This window comes from Oryctolagus cuniculus, chromosome 8 (assembly GCF_051225735.1).
Source record: "Oryctolagus cuniculus isolate XC-2025 breed Fujian yellow rabbit chromosome 8, ASM5122573v1, whole genome shotgun sequence".
In the NCBI taxonomy this organism is placed as follows: domain Eukaryota; kingdom Metazoa; phylum Chordata; class Mammalia; order Lagomorpha; family Leporidae; genus Oryctolagus; species Oryctolagus cuniculus.
In genome coordinates, this window is record NC_142874.1 from 81,401,505 (window position 1) to 81,424,619 (window position 23,115).

A 23,115-nucleotide genomic window follows, 5' to 3' on the forward strand; every position below is an offset into this window, starting at 1 on the left:
AGCTCAATAGGCTAACGTTAGAAATCAAGGTCTTTGCTGGAATAAGAACAAACTGGGTGTAAAAGAGGATGATAGTTGCCTGTGAGTTCACAGAAAATCATGAACAAATCCATGTCTAATTAAAACAAATTCAGTCTCCAGATTTAGGTATATTACTAACTAGAGCACAGTTTATCATCTCCCTCCAGCTCTTTAAAATTGGCCTCCATAAAAGATTGCAAAGTATTAGTGAATTAAAGAGAAGAACAAATATGTAATCATATCTACTTTGCTCAAGCATATAAAAAAGTTAAATTTTTTTCTATCACAAGATGATCTCATTTAGTAGCAATCCCAAGTCTGTCCTATAAAGTAAAAAGAAATTCAAATGGCAACTTTATTTGCTGTGATGAATCCTGCCAGTGTCCACTGAGATAAAACAAACAGTGGTTTTGTTTCTGTTACCAATAGGAATTAAAACAGAATACAAGCAGGAAAGAAATAAAGCTGCAAGCATATTTTTAATTTGGTATGCTCTGAATCAGGACAGGACAGAAACAAACAACAGATTAAAATTTTTAAGGCTATTTCAATATGCAAGCACATGTCTGTTTAGAAACTTCATCAAGAAGGAAAAAGAAATTTCAAACACTTCAGAAAAGTGTGTATGAAAAAGAAGCTTTAACAGAATAATTACTGAGAACATCATATCATACTAACAAAGTTGCTCAAGAAAATTATTAGAACTAAAATTGTGAAAGTAGGATCACTTTTTACACTGGCTTAATTTAATAAACCTAAGCCACACGAAGGTAACTATTTTCCTTCATTCTTCCCATTTTTATGGATTTTCAAAGTCCAGTACATTGATTGGATTGGGAGAACCATCTTCATCAACATAATGCAAAAAATAATAGAAATAAAAGAGGTTGAAAAGAGGAATGTTACTAGGAAGAATATGTCATTTTGCAGTCAGAAAAGAAATCCCTTTTCCATATTTTCCCATGGATCAGAGCGAGCATCTTCGAGAGTGTCATCAACAGATGCAAGGTGGGAAGCTTCATTAAGGAAAGAATCAGAAGGATATCTTCACAGAGAGCAATCACTGAAGTTTTGCAAGAGACATGCGAGGGTAGCTTAACATTTGAAATGGTTCAAAATATGTCATTAGTTGAATAGTAAGAATGTCTATCATCTCTTCAGCACCACCCCTACATATCTCAGAGTCTCCAGTTCCTCAGTCACAAAACTGGAATAATAATCCCCACTAAGTTATTTTGAATAGTAAGTGAGATAGACTATGTAAAGTCATTGTAGGTTCCAGACAGAAGGGTAGAATAGAAAAAAAAATGTGCTTTTTATTTTCATGTGTCATGGCTGATGCAATCCAGACTTAAATAAATGTGACTGTGAGAGCCAAATAATAATCTAACACATCTAATCAAAATTAGAGATCTCATTTTCAAGAAAACAGCTAAATGGCTGCCTACAGTATTCTAAAGCAGTGGTTCTAAACTTGTAAGTGTGCATAACAAAGAGTTAGGACCTATTAAAAATCCCAAAGGTTCTGAGGCTGCTGGTCTGAAGTGGGTCCTAAGAATAGAGTTCTTTTTGCAGACAACAGAGGTATTTCAGATAGTTGTGGTCAGCAGAAAATGCTTTGAAAAACATTGCTCTAAAAGAGATATTCTAGGGGCAGGTATTTGGCATATAGGTTAAGACACCTCTCAGAACATCTGCATCACATGTCAGGGTGTCAGGGTTCAGGTACCAGCTCAGCTCCCAATTCCAGCTTCCTGTGAATGCATACCCTGGGAGGAAATAGGAGATGGGTCAAGTGCTTGGGTCCCTGCCACCCACATGGGAAACCCAGATTGAGTTCTAGGCTCCTGGCTTTGGCATGGCTCAGCCATGGTTGGTGCAGGCATTGAGGAAATGAAACATCAAATGAGAGATCTTTCTATCTGTATCTGTGTGTTTCTTGATAACTTAAATAAGAGAAAATTAAATGTGATCTATATGTGTTTTAAAAGATATTTAGGATAAATCAGCTATTGCTGACACTTGAAATTATCAGTGAATAAATCAGTATAATGGTGGGAGGATACAGAGAGACCAATGTAGAAAGAGAATCACAAAAACAGGTTGTAAGGGGTTTTTCCACTCAAAAAAAAAAAATTTCCATCATCCCTGACAGATGGTCATTTTAAATACCTTCAGTGAAAGGGAATTGCTGTCTTCAGGCAACACATGCTATTTTGGGTTATAAATTGATGCTTTTTTAAAAAGGGCAAATTGTAAGTTATCTGGGAAACTGAAGAAGTGAGGCTATTATTCAGTATGAATTATGCATGAAAGCCTTTTTAGACTTGATTCCACTGGATAAGGTATCAACTTTAAAATTCAAAGCTAATTTGACTACAAGACTATTTGAACATCCAAATGTTGGGTCTGCTACCTGACTGCACTGAAAGGGTGTATTTCTCATGGCTCCCACAAAAATAAACCCTTTAACATGTCTCTCATTCACATTTCTATGATGCAACACTTCAGTGACAGACCTGACTCCACTTTCATCTCAGTACTTCAGCAGTGACAAGTCAACAGCAAGAAAAATACATGTGACTAGGGCCCGTGCTGCGGCATAGTAGGCTAAGCTGATGGCTGTGGTGCCCACATCCCATATGGACACCGATTCATGTCCCGGCTGCTTCTCTTCTGATCCAGCTCTCTACTATGGCCTGGGAAAGCAGTGGAAGGTGGCCCAAATGCTTGGGCCCCTGCACCCATGTGGGAGACCAGCAAGAAACTCCTGGCTCCTGGTTTCGGATCAGTCCAGCTCTGGACATTTTGGCCCTCTGCGGAGTGAACCAGCAGATTACAGACCTCTCTCTCTGTCTCTCCCCACCTCTGTCTGAAACTCTGCTTTTCAAATAAATAAATAAATAAAATATTTAAAAAAATATATGCAGGGCCGGTGCTGTGGCACAGTGGGTTAAAGCCCTGGCCTGAGGTGCCAGCATCCCATATTGGCACTGGTTCTAGTTCTGGCTGCTCCACTTCCAATCCAGCTCTCTGCTATGGCCTGGGAAGGCAGTGAAAGATGGCCCAAGTCTTTGGGGATACCCGAACTCCCAACTTCAGATCAGCACAGCTCTGGCCATTGCAGGCATTTAGGGAGTGAACCAGGAGATGGAAGACCTCTGTCTCTACCTCTCTCTGTAACTCTTTCAAATAAATAAAAACAAAAAATCCTAGAAAAAATATATGCAACCAAAATATTTTGAAATACTTGGGAATACTTTTAGGATCCAGATGAAAGCATCTTCAATGAATATAAGGTTTCCTATAAAGTCCTTTTATCTTGCTAATCTGTTGAAAACAATGCTTCTATTTTCTCTGTATATAGTTATTTCATCAAATGGAGAAAAATTATTAAGCCATTTATTTGTTTACTGGTTTTAGAAGAACTCATAAGAGGCTGGCATTGTGACATTGTGACACAGCAGGTTAAGTTGCAACTGCAGCACCAGCATCCGATATTGGAGCATTAGTACAAATCCCAGCTGCTCTGCTTTTGATTCAGCTCTCTGCTAATGTGCCCGGGAAGGCAGCAGAGGGTGGTCCAACTACTTGGGTCCCTGCCACCAATGTGGGAGACCCAGATGAAGTTCCTGGCTCCTGGCTTTGGCTTAGTCCAGCTCTGGCCATTGCAACCATTTAGGGAGTGACCCAACAGATGGAAGAACTCTCTCCTCCTGTAACTGCCTTTCAAGTAAATAAATCTTCAAAGAAAAAAAAAAAAGATGAAAGGACAGAATCATATATTTTAAAGAACCAAAAGGCACTCATAAAGTCTAGTAGTGTCAGATGGCTGTCTCGTGTGATTGACGCTTGAACATTTCCATTTTCATTTATGTAAATAATCAAAGGCTTCTGTTGCTCTTCTGGCACCAATTCACTTCCATGTTATTTGTATAAAATTGGAAAATGTGCGGAGCTGCACATTAGTATAGTCTTGGATTACTTTAACCCAATTTGCCAAAATATTGTGAGGAATAGGAGGTTTTTATGCAATTCTCTGAAATTTAAGGTAGGCTCAAACTGTGCTACAGTAAGAACATTCACATAACCCCCAGTGCTGCCTTGTAGCCCAAGATTCCAGTTTAGAATTAGAGGCACCCATTTTTCTCTTCTCTCCTGAACTACCACTAGATTCTCAAACTTGATTCTGTACCTTGAGCAATATTTGTTTGCATGACATTATTATGCCCTAAGAAAATTTATTTTGTTGAAGTTTCAGATGAATAAAGTTTCTCTGAATAGCTTAGCAATGCTACTATCCACAATTTATTCTCCTCAGACACACAAGAGCATCCAATAATAAACAAATCTCCCTCTCTCCAAAGATATCTTTGTGTTCAAGCTTGAAAAAGAGAAAGGCAGACATTGACATCAGGAGCTGGCCTGGTACTATCAGCGGGGCCTTGACATTCTCCTAAGGAGCATAAGCAACTTCAGAGAGCATCAACATCAGACAAGCCCACTCTGTGACCATGATGGAGCAAAAAAGAGCAACAGCATCCCTCTCTTATCATGTCTGAACACAGGCAAAACATGGACATTCTCCGAGGTACAAGATACCAAACATTCCCCCTCTTTGTGCTAAAGAAGACATTGCTGTGTCTTTAAGTGGCACTCAAATCTGCCCCACTACCTAGGTGATTTTACTCGAACATACAATCATAGAAATTCCCCTGCTTTTTTAGGGGGACTCCATCCAGAGTGAACTATCACTCTTTTTTTTGGTAAAGATTTATTTATTTACTTGAAAGTCAGAGTTACACAGAGAGAGAAGGAAAGGCAGAGAGAGAGAGAGAGAGAAAGAGAGAGAAAGAGAGAGAGAGAGAGAGAGAGAGAGGTCTTCCAACCTCTGGTTCACTCCCCAAATGGCTGCAACGGCCGAAGCTACATTGATCCGAAGCCAGGAGCCAGGAGCTTCTTCCAGGTCTCCCATATGGGTGCAGGGGCCCAAGGACTTGGGCCATCTTCTACTGCTTTCCCAGGTCATAGTGGAGAGCTGGATAGGAAGAGGAGCAGCCAGGACTCAAACCGGCGCCCACATGGGATGTTGGCATTGCAGGCAGTGGCTTTACCCACTGTGCCACAGCGCTAGCCCCTGAACTGTCACTTGCTAAGATTCTCCTCCAAACTACTCAACCAAAGTCCATATCCAGTTTGTTCTTTCTGGCACCCTTTTACTGAGATGCCCCATGGTTCCTCGTGCTGTGAATCCTCCCTGACAGCAGTGAGTCATAAATCCCATGCGCTCAACCATAAGTGTGCCCCTGGTGGTCCTGGAGTGGAGGGCATTTGCAAGCTCAATTACTGAAGCCAAAAATAGATATCCTCAAGAAATGCTAAGAGAATTTCTCTCCTCAAGGTACTCACTAAAATTCTGACATATATAGTCTCCCCCTGGAGCTTATTTTCTTACATTGTAAATCTTGTGGCAAAAGACTTTGGTTGTGTCCTATAGAACTACTTTTGTGGACTCTAGAATAAACCAGTGGATTATTGCCCATCTGTTATATATTTACCAGAGGTAGAGGCATGCTCTCAGGGACTATTATTCAGTGTGATAGATCCATATCCAGGCACTGTGAGTCTGGTGACCCACCCATAATCCTGGATGCTTGCACAGAATGCCAAGGTAAATTCAACATGAACCTCTAGGAGAAAAACAGACAACAGAATTCATGTGACTTTGAAGTTGCTCTAATTCCTGTTTTTTTTTTTTTATTTCCTCATCAAAGCACATTTAATGATCTGTTTCTAAGTTTTTTATTTGAGAGGAAGAGAGAGAAAGAGAGAGCTTCCATCCAGTGGTTCATCCCTCAAGTACCTTTAATAGCTGAAATTGGACCAGGCCACAATTGGAATCTGGAAATTCAATCCAATTCTCTCATGGGGGTGACAGAAATTGAGTTATTTGAGTCATCATCTCTACTGCCTTCCAAGGTCTGCATTCCCAGGAAGCTGGACTAAGGAGCCACAGCTGGACATCAAACTGCAGTATGGGATTTGAGTGTCCCAAGGGGCATCTCAATCATCAGGCCAAACATCTGCCTCAGGGGTCTAATGATTAAGCATAAAATGCTAAGGTCCACACTGTGCAAAATGATGTGCGACAAAAGTCTAAAAGTTTAGGGTACATTTATGTAAATTTCAAGAATTCATATAAACTAAAAAGTTTCCAGTTATAACACATAATTTTGAAAAATGACTACTAAGCTTTGCAAATTCTGTCATTTTAACCTCTCCCAAAAGTGTAACCAGAGTTTCCTTCTAAAAGGCTTATTCCATAAACAACTCCCACTTAAGACAATAGACATTAACCTCCAAGTTAATGCCATCAACTACCTATTAAATTCTGTCCAAAGAATTATATATACATTGTTTCTAATCCTCACAATATACCCAACAGTACATGCAATTAATCACATTTTACAAATGAGTACCAGAATGAGAGAAATTAAAGGAGATACTATAAGCAAACAGTAGGACTACTGAAGGGTAGAACTGATATTTAAATCCACTACATTTGACTTGACAAGCTGAGGATGTGTTTGTGTGCATGTGTGTGTTCCCACCCTAGTATATCATGTAATTAATAATTTTTCAAATGCAATTCCTTTTAGAAGAAATTACTTTGAACACTCAATATTCGGTACTTTAAAAGCTTGTTGAATATATGTCTCTGAATGTATACACCACACACACATATACAATCAAAACTCACTGCTAATTGCCATCATTTTGACTATATGTTCAGAAAAGAATTTATTCCTAAAATAAATTTATTTAAGGGAATGAAACTAAAAATACTATAGTTGTTACATAGAATGATTTCATGATCTCAGCCCATTCAAAATGCTTTCAGATCGTTTCAGTCGCATGAATATAGTATAGTGCTCAGAGCATAAGGCTCCTTCTGATATGTTTTCCACCCCTTTAGTTGTCTTAGCATATGGTTTCTCGGGCAGTACAGGGACTTCAGAGAAAAAACCAACAGGATTCTGAAATGATAATATGAATTAAAACACAGGTTCATTTTTATTTCAGTCCTTTTCCTGCCCTTGTGCTCTCTTCCTCTTCTTGTCCTTTTTTTCTTTTAATGTTGAGAAATTAGCTAACACTAATTCTGCCCTTCAGAACTAGGTGTCCAGGATGTTTAGGTAAAAAAGGACATCCTACCAATGCCCCTGTCTGCCCTGAAATACCCTTTTCCCTTTTATCAGATTGCATCACTATCTTCATGCCATTATTAAGAAATTGCCATAGGTAGGGATACTTGTTTTTATCAAATGATACAACACCATACAAAGATGCCACTCTCTTGTTTGCTGATAAGTATCAGAGGTTTCAAATTATTTATAATTTAGATTAGGAGACCTTTAGGGCAGCAGAAATCTATAATTTTGAAACACAATGCAACCTCAACCTTAGTAAAACTAAACATTTTCATACGTTCATCATTTTTGTAATCTGCTCATTCAAAATCCAACACCATCTAACACTGGGAGCCATTTACATTAGAATCATAACTAATATCCTGCCCATATTACTGCCCCAGGAAATAAATGGATTCAAGGAACATTTATTTATAAAGCATCCCTTTCAGAGGTGGGGCCCAGGAGCTTCGTGAGGCTGCAACAGTTACCAGAAGGAGTCAGACCATAAAGAAAGAAGTGCTGGCATTGGGTGGGGCTGAATAGTTTGCATCTTTTCCACTGCTTATCATTCCCAGGAAAACCAAGGGTATGGAGCTGTATGCCAGAGTAAGAGGACCTACAGACTGCTTTGTGTGCCCAACATTCCCCACCCTATAGTACCATTAGCTGTCATTGTAAGAGCTGCCACACTAATGTCTGGGACAACTGCAAAGGAGCTAAGCAAACCAAAGAAATATATGCTGTGGATCATGTTTCTCCTGGCACCAGTCTTTTCTCCTTAGGAAGAATACATTTAGCATGGAAGCAAAAGGCATTTGCTGTCTAGTTGTTTCAAGATCATCACAGAACAAATGCTTCTAGCCAAAAATCTGCCTTTTGCTTCGCAACCCACCTGCTTTCACACTCTTCCTTATAAACCCGCTCACTCCCAAAATAAAATGACTCTCTCTGCGCCCGGAGAACAGCAGAAGCATCCATCAGTGACTACAATCCTCAATAAGCCACATGCCGAACACCTTATCTCTATTCACTTCACCATGCTCTAGTCAATGTGTCCATGATGAAGCCTGCTTCCTTTACTATTCTCCAAAAGCAGCAGTCTGCACCTGCCTCTTCAAAGAGGCTCGGCACTGCTATAGTCTGTAGTTACTATGCTCCACGGTCTCCATAGCCATGCTGATATTACACACACAAGATGCACACACACACACACATTTATACATAGACATCCTTAATCCCCGCAGTTTACCTTCTTGGGTCTTTTTCTTCTCTGGCTAGTGCCGTTGAACTTCTCTCCACTGTCGCTTTTCTGAGCTGCATCTTCGTTCATCATTTTGAGCAGTTTGGAAAGAAAATCGCTCTGCCATCAAACCCTGCCGCTCGTACAGCCCACTAGCGAGTGTGCACTTACTGGAGGCAAACAGGAGGAGGAGGAGAAGGAGGGGTGGGGAAGGGGCGCGCACTGGGAGGGTAAGGATGGTGACGTTGCCATGGCAGCAGCTGCCACAACTGTTTATCTGACTGCATTGTTAAATCTGATTCAACCAATTACCATCAGAGACCAGCTACAATGAAGCAAGCCTTGAGAAAAGAATGCCAGGGACTGAAATGATCTGGGGACTCTGCTGGTTGCTTTTTGACACACCCATGCTTTGATCGGCTCTCAACTCACATACAAAACCTGCACATAATTTCTTCCTACAGGTACTTCAACACAGAACAGACACAATGCATCATGAGTAAATGATCACGTTCTTGAATGTGTATCTGAAATGAAAGAGGTACATTTCAGTTGGTTGAGAGGCTTCTTAAGGAGAAGAATTACCTACTGAGATTCTAAAGTGAATACACAAAAGTTGCCATTTTTAAGGTGTTACTGACTTAATTGCAAACTAGAATCTTTGAAAACTCCATTCAAGGCTGTAACTTCCGTCACACAGCCTGGAGAACAGCTTCCTCTGCAGCCCGGCAGCACAGACCACTCCCTCTTCTCCTCTTCCCACTGTGAGCTCTAATGGAGCACCTGTAACACTATTGCCCCACAGGCGTGGTTACAGGCTGACCAGGGATTTGTGTGTGTGTGCATGGAGATCACTGAATTTCCCAGAATAAAGTGCAATGCATGACACAGTAAAGCAGTTAATCAAGGTTTGTTAAACACATAAGAAACTCTGAGCAAAATAAATCAAGGCATTGAAATAATAATTTTAGAAAGTTTCACAAACTAATTTTCTTTTTTTTTTTAACTTTTATTTAATGAATATAAATTTCCAAAGTACAGCTTATGGATTACAATGGCTTCCCCCCCATAACGTCTCTCCCACCTGCATCCCTCCCCTTTCCCACTCCCTCTCCCCTTCCATTCACATGAGGATTCATTTTCGAAACAAACTAATTTTCTTTACTGATAAATAAAACACAATCCTTGCTCTCCAGAATTCCAGAATTATTCTTGCAAAGAAAGCATGGCTTCTTTCTGTAATAAGAAACCAAATTCCATCTATTGCCTTGAGAGAGCCACAATTGTATATTTAAATCTTTTACACTGTAGATGCAACCAGAGCCCAATATGTTTCATGCAAAGGCACAGATGCACACACTACTCATCAATATTCCTAGAAAGGAGTTCAATGTACAATACACAGAACATTCAGAAGCAGAAATAGAGCTGGAATTAAACCAATAAGATAATGTATATAAACTCACTCAGAAAACTGACACCTATGAAAATGTGTTCTATTGTTAATCATATATTGCAAACACAGACAATTTCCAACTCAGCAAAGTCTACCTTAAAAATGTTTCTAGGGGACAGCACTGTGGAGCAGTGGGTTAAACCTCCACCTTGACGCCCATATCCCATATGGGCACCTGTTTGTGTCCAGCTGCTCCTCTTCCAATCCAGCTCCATGTTGATGGCCTGGGAAAGCAGTGGAAGATGGCCCAAGTCCTTGGGCCCCTGAAGAAGCTCCTGGCTCCTGGCATCAGACCAGCTCAGCTCTGCTTTTGTGGCCATTTGGGGAATGAACCAGCAGATGGAAAATCTTTCTCTGTTTCTCTCCTTCTCTATCTCTCTGCCTCTACCTCTCTGTAACTCTGCCTTTCAAATAAATAATCTTTTAATGGATAAATAAAAAATAATAAATAAATGTCTTTTAATGAACATGATTGACGCAGTTGGGAACTAACTTTCCCATAAGACATGGCAGCAAAAATTTACCTTGCCATTGTTCTTGGCGATTGTTCTCTCACCCTTAAGGCCCTTGCCACCTTCTCCCCTAGACTCAAACCTGTCTTACTCCCTGAGTCCGCGTCTAGCGACTGCAGACTCTTCCCACCAACACATCCTCTTATAATTGCCTCAGTGATACTCTGGATGCCACAGTCATGTCAAAGAGGCAATGAGCCACTCTTTGCTCAAACACTACAATAACTTCTACAGAAGCCAAACTCTCACTGTTATCAGAGCCCTCACCCAAATCCCCATGATATCCCCAAATACTCCACCATCTCCTCATCCAACCCCTCTTCATCCCTCACCTCTCCCCAGTGTGCTCCCCTTATCCAATCTTGCCTGGGAGCAGCCTCAACCTGGAAACTAGGCCTATTTATTCAGTAAATATTTATTGTACTCCTACCATGTGCCAGGAACTAAGCACAAGATATTCATTTTCCTGACCACAGGGAAGTAATCAGGCAAATTTTTGCAATCATGGTGCTTATATTCTAACAGGGGAACTGGGTGGTAAACAAAAATGTTGGTAGTGAGTGCTATGGGAGACAGATGCTATTTTATACAAGGTGTTCAGGAACACTGTCTGGAAGTCTGAGTGAAGTGAGGGACCATGACAAGCAAGCATGTAGTAGGCAAAAGGAACTGTAGCTCAAAGGCCCTAAAGCAGGAACTTCTAAGAAAATACATTGAGGGGCCGGAGCCGTGGTGCAGTAGGTTAATCCTCTGCCTGTGGTGCCGGCATCCCATATAGGCAATGGTTCGAGTCCCAGCTGCTCCACTTCCAATCCAGCTCTCTGCAGTGGCCTGGGAAAGCAGTAGAAGATGGCCCAGGTCCTTGAGCCCCTGCAAGCATGTGGGAGATCTGGAAGAAGCTCCAGGCTCCTGGCTTCGGATCGGCCGAGCTCTAACCACTGTGCCCAATTGGAAAGTGAAACAACGGAAGGAAGATCTCTGTCTCTCCCTCTCACTATCTGTAACTCTACCTCTCAAATAAAATAAACAAAATCTTTTAAAAAAAGAAAGAAAGAAAATACATTGAAAACATCATGATACTATAGAAAGTGAAAAAGAAGAAGCAAGGAATACCTTTATGGCAGCAGGAATTACAGGAGAGAGATGCTACGAACACCTTCCAATTTCAATTGAACTCAGAATGTATTTTTCAATCAAGTTTGGTAACCCAATTAGGAGCATAATTATTACTTTACTGTCACTTTTGCAATTTAAATAAAAAAAATGTACTTCATGTTTCAACAGTTTATAAATGAGCAATTTCTCATTGCATTTAGACAGCTTCTTGTAACAGTGATTTCTCTATCAACATCCAGATATACAGTGTGTGGCTCTAAATACTTCAGATTCAGACCTCTAACTTTGACAGTCTACTATAACTTAGCAGCTGTTTAGTGTTTACTATAGAGCATATTTGCTGCCAAAACACATACCTAAGATTGGGTCGTTTATTCATTAATAAAAATTCATTTCTCATAGTTTTGGAGGCTGAGAAGTTCAAGATCAAAATGCAGACAGCTTCAGTGTCTTGGGAGCTCTCTGGTGGTGTCTTGAACCCTGTGTCCTCATAATAGAAGTACATAAGGCCAAAAAAGAAGGCCTATCTAGTTCTCTCTTAAGTGGTTACTAAGCCCATTAATGAGGGTGCTGCCCTGGTGACAATCACCTGTTAAGGTTAGGTCTCAACAGGAATCTTGGCTGGGACACAGACATAACTCATAGCAGTGTTTTTCTAGGCTATAATTTAAAACTTTATGGAATGTACTTCCTTTACAAAGTACTGCACAAATACCTTAACAGAACAACACAGGTGTAAATATCAACAATCAAAGTATAAAAAAATCTCAGCCAGAAGTCAAATTAAACAAGTATTAGCAGTGTTATGCCGAATACAATATCAGAAAGTAGATATTCATGGGGCTAGCCCTGTGGCGCAGCGGGTTAAAGCCCTGGCCTGAAGCGCCGGCACCCCATATGGGCGCCGATGGAAGACCTCTCTATCTCTACCTATCTCTGTAACTCTGTCTTTCAAATAAATAAAATAAATCTTAAAAAAAAGAAAGTAAAAAAAAAAAAAAAAAGAGGACCTAAATGAAAGATCTCTGCGAGTGAGATCCCAGTGGAAAGAACAGGGCCATCAAAGAAGGAGGTACCTTTCTCTGAAGGGAGGAGAGAACTTCCACTTTGACTATGACCCTGTTTGAATAAGATCGAAATCAGCGAACTCAAAAGGCTTCCATAGCCTTGGCAACTCATGACTAGAGCCTAGGGAGATTTCTATTTATTTACTTACTTACTTACTTATTTATTTATTTATTTTTTGACAGGCAGAGTGGACAGTGAGAGAGACAGAGAGAAAGGTCTTCCTTTGCCGTTGGTTCACCCTCCAATGGCCGCCGCGGCCAGCGCGCTGCAACCGGCGCACCGCGCCAATCCGATGGCAGGAGCCAGGTGCTTATCCTGGTCTCCCATGGGGTGCAGGGCCCAAGGACTTGGGCCATCCTCCACTGCATTCCCGGGCCACAGCAGAGAGCTGGCCTGGAAAAGGGGCAACTGGGACAGAATCCGGTGCCCCGACCGGGACTAGAACCCGGTGTGCCGGCACCGCAAGGCGGAGGATTGCCTAGTGAGCTGCGGTGCCGGCCCTAGGGAGATTTCTGACGTCATAAACAAGAGTGTCAAATTGTTAAGTCAACAACAGGAGTCACTGTGTACTTACTTCTCATGTGGGATCTGTCCTTAATGTGTTGTCCAATGTGAAGTAATGCTATAACTAGAACTGAAACAGTATTTTACACTTTGTGTTTCTGTGTGGGTGCAAACTGATGAAATCTTTACTTAATATATACTAAATTGATCTTCTGTATATAAATATAATTGAAAATGAATCTTGATGTGAATGGAATGGGAGAGGGAGCAGGAGATGGGAGGGGTGCAAGTGGGAGGGAAGTTATGGGGGGGAAAGCCATTGTAATCCATAAACTACTTTGGAAATTTATATTTACTAAATAAAAGTTAAAAAAAAGAAATGTCTATTTCTGAATTGAAAAAAAAAAAGAAAGTAGATATTCATGTATATGGAACAAGATACTAAAAGTATTTGAGAAGTCATCTTTCCTTTTCATCTTCCTCACTTCCTCTCCTCACGATACAGTTTTTAGTGAGCATGTCCATGATGGGATTCTGAGCTCCTTAGGGGCAGGATTAATGTCTAACTGAGACGTGGAGCCTTACACAAGCATGTCAGGGAGTAGGAGTCCAGGAACTATTTTTAAATACAAGAAAGAAGGATGAATTTGATTTTATGGTTAAACTTTAGGTGGCAAATTTTTCAAATCTTCAATTTTCTTTCATTTTATGTACTTCCTGATATTTAGGAGAAGTAATGGATAATTTTAAATGAGACTTTTTAAAATGTATGTGAAATTGCACTTACTGCAGACAAAATTACAATGATGATAATATCATACATTTGTAAAGCCTTTTATAATTGATCAGTCCTTCTCTGGCTCCTAGAATGGAGTCTCCATAAGGACAGAGATGGTTGTTCCTGCCAATATGCACTCCCCAAGCACCTGTAACAATGCTGGCTTGTGGCAGACATTCAACAAACATTGCAGTTTTATGGAATTTTCACAGCCACACAGGGAGAAGGCTAACATGAATCACAAAATAGGTGAGAAAACTCTGGTAAAAAGCAGTTTGCGGGGCCTGCACTGTGGTGTAGTGGGTAAAGCCCCTGCCTGCAGTGCTGGCATCCCATATGGACACCGGTTCAAGACCTGGCTGTTCCACTTCCAATCCAGCTCTCTGCTATGGCCTGGGAAAGCAGTAGAAGATGGCCCACCCACTTGGGAGACCCGGAAGAAGCTCTTGGCTCCTGGCTTTGGATCGGCGCAGCTCTGGCCATTGTGGCCAGTTGGGAAGTGAACCATCGGATGGAAGACCTCTCTTCCTCCCTTTCTCTCTCTCTCTCTCTCTGCCTCTCCTTCTCTCTGTGTAACTCTGACCTTTAAGTAAATAAATAAATAGATCTTAAAAAAAAAAAAAAGGAGTTTGGGTGATTTGCCCAAGATAACAAAGTAAATAAGATACAGCACTTATGGGCCAATGTTGTAGTGTATTAGGCTGGGCCTCCACCTGCCACACAGGCATCCCAAATGAGCACCAGTTTGTATCCCACCTGCTCCTCTTCCAATCCAGCTATCTGCTTGTGGCCTAGGAAAGCAATGGAAGATGGCCTAAGTGCTTGGGTCCCTGCACCCACATAGGGGAATGTGGGACCTGGAAGAAGCTCTTGGCTCCTTGCTTTGGATTGGCCCAGCTCTGGCAGTTGCAGCCATCTGGGGAGAGAACCAGCAGATGGAAGACCTTTCTCTCTGTCTCTCCCCTCTGATTGTAACTCTACCTCTCAAATAAATAAATAAATCTTAAATAAATAAATAATGTGTTTTCACAGAAACAATGTTATAAAGGCCCAGTTCTCTAAAGCCCTCTAAGGCTTTCCCACTCACTACTTCTTGTGGTAGCAAATCTGAACATCTTGGCAGAGACTGGACAAGGATTCACCAACCATTTCTCTTTTCTTTTCGGTTATACGTTTAGGTCACTGTCATTGATTGAACTGCATCCCTCAAAAGACAGGTTTAGGTCCTAACCCACAGTACTTGTAAATTGGGTCTCTGCAGATGTAATCAGACAAAGATGAGGTCACAAGGGATTAGGGTGGCCCCTAATCTCATAACTCAGTTGTTTCTATTCTCATAAGAAGTGGTAGAAATGGACATTAAGATACTCAGAGGAAGGGTGGACATGTGAGAACAGAGACAGAACTTGTAGCAATGGAGCAGTAAGACAAGGAGCACCAAGAATTGCCAGCAACTTCCAGATGCTAAGAAAAAGGTAAGGAAGAATTCTTCTCAGAAGGTTCATGGTCCTGACAACTTGTTGATGTTGTACTTCATAATTACCAAAGTTGTGGTACTTTGTATTGGCAACCCTACAAAACTGGTAAACCCACGTTTTCCTTCCTTGCAGCTGACTACAGCCCTGAGAATTCCAAGCTGTAGAATGTGGGTGGAAATGGATACCACTTTTAGACCCAGGTAATAAAACCCTCCCACAAGAAAATTTATTTCCTCTTTATCCATCTGCTGCCTGAATACAGAGGTAAACATAATCTAGAAAGTGTAAGACCAACAGGTTGGAAAATGCTTTAGTCTCTATACCACAATGTGGAGCCAAGTCCCTCTTATTTCCTCCTTTACTGGTCCCTATAAGACAGGAATAACTTTTTCTCACATGTGTTTTGTCACTGAAATGATGACACAATAGTTAGCCTGTGGTAACTAACCATATCTACTCATGTTTTTAAGGGAATATGCATGTAGTCACATTTCCACTTTAGCATGTGTACAATAGAAATGATATTCTCAGTGTATCAAAGTCATTAATTATAGGCATCAGATTCCAGATCCTGTGGGAAAGTACCCAGGGATGGACTCAGATCCACTTCTAGACTTCAGGACTGCTCCCCTCCAGTTCTTTTCCCAGATTGTTTGGTGTCCCGTCTTATTCTTATTCTATATTGTTCCTCTTCTGTGAAGACCTGGAAGGACTTGATCCAATAACTACACCTCCCAGAACACTAAAGTCAGACACACTGGCCAGGCATGGGCCTACTTCATTTTTCTACCACTTCTTTATAGTTCCATCATTAGCCTCAGCAGGAAGTAGCTCCCCTCCTTCCCTCCCTGTCATCCTTCCCTTCCTCTCACCTTTGACTTCCTCTTCCATCATTCTTTCAGTGCTCTATTCATTCAACAGACATTTATTGGGTGACTGACTCCTACGTGCCAGGCTCAGTGCCAACCATTGGGGTTTTGGTGTGAATCAAATCATCTTTGCCCTTCAAGAGCTTACAGTCTAATGGTGGAGACAGTCATGGAACTGGAAGTACAATTCATCCATCTATAGGGGATTTTAATGGTATCATGGAAACACAAAACAGGGGCATTCAAACTAGTCTCAAAGTTTTTGAGAGGAAATGAGTAATTAACTGGGAAGGTTTGAATTGTCAGTAGGAACTGTCTACAAGAAAAGATTCAGGGTTAAAACTTAAAATGATCCAAGCAGAAGCAACTGCATGGGTGGAGACGCCCTCTAGTGGCAAAGATTTGTGGTAGCAAAGACAAGACCCATGCCCTGGAATGGTAGCCCCTATTCAGGCCTGCAGCAGAGACTACAATCTAGGCCTCAAAATATCAATGAGTCTGCCTGTCCACAGACTGCCACTACCCTAGATAGGTATCTACATGGACTAAATGTGTCCTCTAAAAATTCATATGTTGAAATTCTAATCCCACAATGTGATGATGGTATTGGGTGGTTGGGCTTTTGGGTATGTTCTCCAAAAAAAAAAGAACTAGTAAAATAGACTTGTAAATATATGATGGGGTGTATTTTGGGAATTTGTTCATGCAAGAAAGGAGGCCAAGAAACCCCACAATCCACCATCTGCAAGAAAGGGAACCAGGGGAGCTTGCTGAGTAATCCCATGTAATCCTGAAGGCGAGAGAACCCAAGCCCTAGAACCTGAAGCCTGAGAACCAGGAGCTGTGATGCCTAAGGGAGAAGATGGACATCCCAGCTCAAGAAGTGGGAAAGAGAATTCACCCTTCATCCACCTTCTTGTTCTCTCTTGGGCCCCTAACAGATTAAAAGATGCTCACTCACATTGGTTAGAAAGGCTTGGGAAAGCAGTGTACAGGGAGAAACCCAAGGAAAAAGCCCGGGAAAGCAGTGGAGCATGGACCAAGTCCTTGGGCCCCTGCACCTGTGTGGGAGACCTGGAAGAAGCTCCTGGCTCCTGGCTTTGTATCAGCTCAGCTCCAGCCGTAGCAGCCATTTGGGGAATGAACCAGTGGATGGAAGAACTCTCTCTCGAACTCTCTCTCTCTCTCTCTCTGCCTCTTCCTCTCTATAACTCTGCCTTTCAAATAAATAAATCTTTAAAAAAAGAGAGACAGACAGACAGCAACAGCAACTAGTTAGGGGCCTGCTTTCTTTCACTTATGCCAGTCTGACATCAGGTTTCCCAAGGAGGTATTTAGTTGTAAATCTATCCTATCCAATCTAAAATGTGCTTTTGGAATCCACAATATGCAAGGTTAGCACCTCAATTCACTGGAGGCACATGGTTATAAAAATTAGCATAGAGATGAATTATGTATCTCATTTCACATAAATATCAGCAATAGTACTTTTAGATCAAATGTAGAATTTCACAGAGGAATAATGAAATGTGGGTGAGCTCACCATGTATATGTTCCAGGTGAGGTCAATTTTTTAGGACACGCTGTTATCTGTTCGCTCTGCTATCCATTCAGTCTCTAGTGATACTAGTTCTTGAAAATAGCTGTTATAATTGGGTTTCCCTGTAGATGCAAATGAATGACCCCTTGGGGCAGGTTGTTCCTTGGCAGACATTTTTTCCAGTGCAATTTAACCTTATTATTGTAAACATTTTTCATCTTAAACTAGCATAAAAATAAGTTTTGACAATTTTTTTCTTTTAACTATGAAGAGAAAGTCTGGGTCTATTTATAAAAAACCAACATAGAAATAACCCAAAGCCTCAACATTAAAGTCCTATATAATTATAAATCATGCTTTAAAAGATGTGTGTCAACTCAACAACAACAAAGCAAACAATCAACTTAAGAAATGGAGAAAGGATACAAACAGGCATCTTTCAAAGGATGAAATACAAATGGCCAACAGTCACAAGAAGAAATGCTCAGGATCACTAGCCATTAGGGAAATGCAAATAAAAACCACAAAGATATTTGACCTCACCCAAGTTAGAATGACTATCATCCAAAAATTAAAAAATAACATGGGCGGGCAAGGATGTAGAGGAAAAGGTGCCCTAATACATGCTGTTGGGAATATAAACTTGTACAATCATTATGGAAGACAGTTTAGAGGCTCCTCAGAAAACTAAAAATAAACCTATCATATGACCCAGTTAGCCCACCTGCTGGGAGTATTTCACCATATGAAAGAGTTACCTGCACCTCCATGTTTATACCAGCTCAGTTCAAAATAGCCAAGATATGGAATCAACTTACATGTCTATCAACTGATGATTGAATAAATTATAAATATATATACATATATGTATGCAATGGAATATTCCTAAGTTATAAAAAGAATGAAATTCTGACATCTGCAAAAAAATGGATGCAACTGGATATCATTATGTTAAGTGAAATAAGCCAGACCTAAAAAATAAAATATCACATGTTTTCTCTTATTTGTGGAAGCTAATATATACAGAGAGGATAAAAAAAACGTGTGGATGCCAGATCATTTGGTATACGGTTATAAATATCGCTTCCCTTAATCATATCATGGAAATGACAATATAATCTTATTTCATATGTTAAAAAAAAGACAAGTGGGAGAATAGTGAGGACTCTTGGGTTACTAGTAAAGCTTTGTTCTTAATTTAGGTGTTGGTTATGAATGTGAACAGATGACCAAAAAGCTCATTTATCTGTACACTTACATGCATTTCTTGGAATGTATATTGTATTTTAAGAAAATGTTTTTTTTTTAAATGTATGTCCACAGTGCTTACAGCAGTTTCAAGAACACAATCCACAACTAGGGGGTAACTTTCCTTTTCAGCAAGTGGAAAAACTGGAATGCACTGTGTTACATTCCCTCTTCAGAGTTGCACATAAAATTGATAGCACTTTGAACTAAATTTTGAATTTTCTCATTCCTGTTCCAGTATTGATGCATTCTAGAGGGTGTGTTTCTACTAAAATGAACCTCAGGGGGCTGGCCTTGTGGCACAGCTGGTAAAGTCACTGCCTGCAATGCTGGCATCCCATGTGGGCACCAGTTTGTGTCCCAGTTGCTCCACTTTCAATGCAACTCTCTGCTAATGGCCTGGGAAAGCAGTGGAAGATGGCCCAAATGTTTGGGCCCCTGCCACCCGTGTGGGAGACTCGGATGAAGCTCCTGGCTCCTAGCTTTGGCCTAGCCCATGGAGCCCATGGAGGACACACTGCCAAGATCTCAGATTTTAGTTGGAACCCCAATGAGCCTTGGATCATCTGCTCCATGTCTGAAGATAACATCATGCAGATATGGCAAATGGCCGAAAATATTTACAATGATGAAGAGTCAGAAGTCACAACATCGGAACTGGAGGGACAAGGATCTTAAACCCAAAGTATGAGAAGTTTTCTGTTGAATGTAATGGTAACATGAAAGAATGCTTGACTTATCAAGCACCAAAAAGGCATTGTATAGTAAGAATTGTTAAGTGGGATGGCTTATGGCATTCTTCACCCTCTGATTCTAGCACTTTCAAGTGAGCTATTGCGTACTGTATCATATTGTAGCTGTTAGGGAAGAAAAGAATGTTGGATAAGAAAGAACATCAGCATTGTTTTAAGATCCTAAGTAGCAGGGTACTACTGCCTTGGGTTCAACTGTTTAAGTCCTCATTTCCTCAAACTAAGTGCTTGCTGTTCCCAAATATGCAACAATAACTTTTACACTTTTTCCTTCCAACACTTTCTTTCTTTTTTTTATTTTTTATTTATTTATTTTTTTGACAGGCAGAGTGAACAGTGAGAGAGAGAGACAGAGAGAAAGGTCTTCCTTTGCCATTGGTTCACCCTCCAATGGCCGCCGTGGCCGGCGCGCTGAGGCCAGCGCACCACGCTGATCCGATGGCAGGAGCCAGGTACTTCTCCTGGTTTCCCATGGGGTGCAGGCCCAAGCACTTGGGCCATCCTCCACTGCACTCCCGGGCCACAGCAGAGAGCTGGTCTAGAAGAGGGGCAACCGGGACAGAATCCGGCACCCTGACCCGGCAACCCGACCGGGACTAGAACCCGGTGTGCCAGCACCGCAAGGCGGAGGATTAGCCTAGTGAGTCGTGGAGCCGGCCACCTTCCAACACTTTCTTGATTGGCTTTGCAGAAATAAAGTTTTAAAATAATAATAAAAAAAACTAGTTGGTTGAAGATCTGTCTCTTTTCCTCTCTCTGTCTCTTCCTCTCTCTCTATGTAACTCTGACTTTCCAAATAAACAAACAGTTTTTTAAAATAAAAAGAAATGAACCTCAGGACCCACCCTTTTCAACAAATAGGCACAGCAATAGCTCAGTTGCTTTAAGCACAAAAGAGAAAATTTTAAAATCTTTATCTAGCAGACAGAAGTGCTTCACATATTAGAAAAGAGCTGAATAAGACAATACAATCTATTTTTCCCAAAATATGTTGCAGAATACCCTAAGTTTAGATCAGAGAATACTATAACAGAGATTCACAGTAGGGGAAGGGAAAAGAGGATTTGATTTGGAGATGAGTTTGTATTTTCACATTGCCAAAGAATTTTAAGAATGATATCAAAGCAATGATAATATGAACATTAAATCTTCAAAGAGTCTTTAAACAAACAGATAAAATAAAAAAGATAATAGATGGCAAAGGAAGTCATTTTGCTATCTTATCACTTCTGTGAATGAATTATTAATAAGTGACTACCAATATTGCTCTGATTTAGAAAAAAATATCAAAATGAAGACTTTATTATCTATTGGTGCTGTTTGTACGCTTGCGCTCTCTCTCGCTCTCTCTCAGTTTCCATGCTTCAGAGCCTTTCCACATGGTTTGGGTTTCTCCCTGTACACTACTGTGACCTCGTTCTTCCATGAGAACTGGTTTCCAAGAAGCAGGAAATAAAACATGCCAAGCCAAAGAAGGAGGGCCCTTCCAGATTCCAAGGATGAAGGAACAGACTCTAACTCTGGCTGGGACTGGTCGCACATGGGAGGGAGCCACGTGCTCTGCTGCAGATGGCTGGGAAGCAGAGGAGGCCACGAGGGAGGGAAGCTGTTGGCCTGACTTTGCCTTCTATAAGCCTGGGGTCTTTTCCCAGGGGCTGGACTCTGCAGATGAGAACTGCAGTGCTGGCACTGTTTTGTTGAATGAAAAAAAGGGTACTAATGTTAATTTCTGGAATGATTAGTTGCATAATACTGGATCTAAACTCTACTATTTCCTCTCAAAGTCTCTATTGATCTCTGAAGATGAATTTCATGTGTTATATTTCCTGAACATGAGCCACTGGTGTCTAATAAATACATAGGAAATCTTTCATGTATGAAGTACAGCTTGTTTTCACTTTTTCTCTTCATTCACTCTTTACAATCTCCTTGGCCCCTCCCCTCGTATATAATACATATATGACCCCCTAATCACCTCAATTCTACTATACCATAAAAATGACTTAAAGAGCTTAAATAAGGAAACAAAAGAATATCATAGCATAGAATTAGCTTGAGGTACTGTCTAAAAATACCTGTAGGGAGTGAAAGCATAATTCATTTTTAGCGTCAAACACACTAGAAAAAGATGAAGCACATTATGGAGCTGGAGGCAAGATTAATTATTAATCTGTTAACTACCCAATGTTTCAGTACAGATTTTAATTTTTGTGCTTATTTCTAGGAATATCCAATACTACTCATTCTGAACTCAACAAAGCCTGTATACAAGATAGACGCCCTCTGTCATTCAATCTTTGTGATAGTCTCTTCTATTCAGGCCTTATTCATGCTTCTAGCTTAGAAGTAAAGCTAGAGCAGAAAATACATACTTTAATTATTTCCTCTGCTTAATATGAAGAACAAATTAAGCCTTGGGCCTTTCTAACACGGTGATAACCTGGAAATTCAGATAGGAAGAAGAATCCTCTTTAGAGAATTTCAGCAGCTGATAACGCAAAATTTAGAGGTAAGTAAGATCAGTTCATGCATTTGGTCACATTGACTATTTATAAAAAAAGTTACATAATATCTACCTGCTAGTTCATCCTGCATAAGTGTGCAAAGAACAGCTTTGGTCACCTTGTCAATTTATAAAAATCATTAGCACAGCTAATATATTGAATGTTATAAAGAGTGGAAGGAGTCGGCATTGTGGCATATGGATTAAGCTACCTCCTGCAACATTGGTATCCCATATGGGTATCCATTCCAGTCCTAGCTGCTCTACTTCAGATCTAGCTCCTGCTCATGGTCTGGGAAAGAATGGAAGATGGTTCAAGTGCTTGGGCCCCTGCACCCACATGGGAGACCCAGAAGATCTAGGCTCCTGGCCTCAGCCTGGCCCAGTCCTAGACATTGCAGCTATTTGGGGATTGAATCAGTGGATGGAAGATTCTCTCTCTGCCTCATTCTGTCTCTCTGTAACTCTACCTTTCAAGTAAATAAAATAAATCTTTTTTTTTTTTTTTTGACAGGCAGAGTGGACAGTGTGAGAGAGAGACAGAGAGAGAAAGGTCTTCCTTTTGCCGTTGGTTCACCCTCCAATGGCCGCCGCGGCCAGCGCACTGCGGCCAGCGCACCGCGCTGATCCGATGGCAGGAGCCAGGAGCCAGGTGCTTTTCCTGGTCTCCCATGGGGTGCAGGGCCCAAGCACCTGGGCCATCCTCCACTGCACTCCCTGGCCATAGCAGAGAGCTGGCCTGGAAGAGGGGCAACCGGGACAGAATCCGGCGCCCCAACCAGGACTAGAACCCGGTGTGCCGGCGCCGCAAGGTGGAGGATTAGCCTATTGAGCCAC

The 23,115-nt window shown here is 41.0% G+C and overlaps 1 protein-coding gene and 1 long non-coding RNA gene across 45 annotated transcripts in view; both read right to left on the minus strand.

Moving 5' to 3' along the window:
- ANK2 (ankyrin 2) overlaps positions 1 to 23,115 on the minus strand; it is a 676,765-nt gene that overhangs the window by 339,818 nt on the left and 313,832 nt on the right. For 3 of the 44 annotated variants that reach the window (XM_070047714.2, XM_070047709.2, XM_070047701.2), the window contains exon 1: positions 8,464 to 8,650. The exons of 31 other annotated variants lie outside the window; for them this stretch is intronic. In XM_070047714.2, coding sequence (XP_069903815.2) covers positions 8,464 to 8,547 — 84 coding nt within the window. In that variant the 5' untranslated portion in view covers positions 8,548 to 8,650. Of the gene's footprint in view, positions 1 to 8,463; positions 8,652 to 23,115 lie in introns of those variants that run through there. 10 more of the 44 variants (XM_070047730.2, XM_070047728.2, XM_070047727.2 and 7 more) reach the window with 5 other exon arrangements.
- LOC149125067 (uncharacterized) lies at positions 19,528 to 20,497 on the minus strand. The gene is made up of 2 exons (XR_016212294.1): positions 20,437 to 20,497; positions 19,528 to 20,045 (listed from the first exon to the last, which is right to left on the minus strand). It is a non-coding gene; the product is annotated as an uncharacterized LOC149125067 (long non-coding RNA).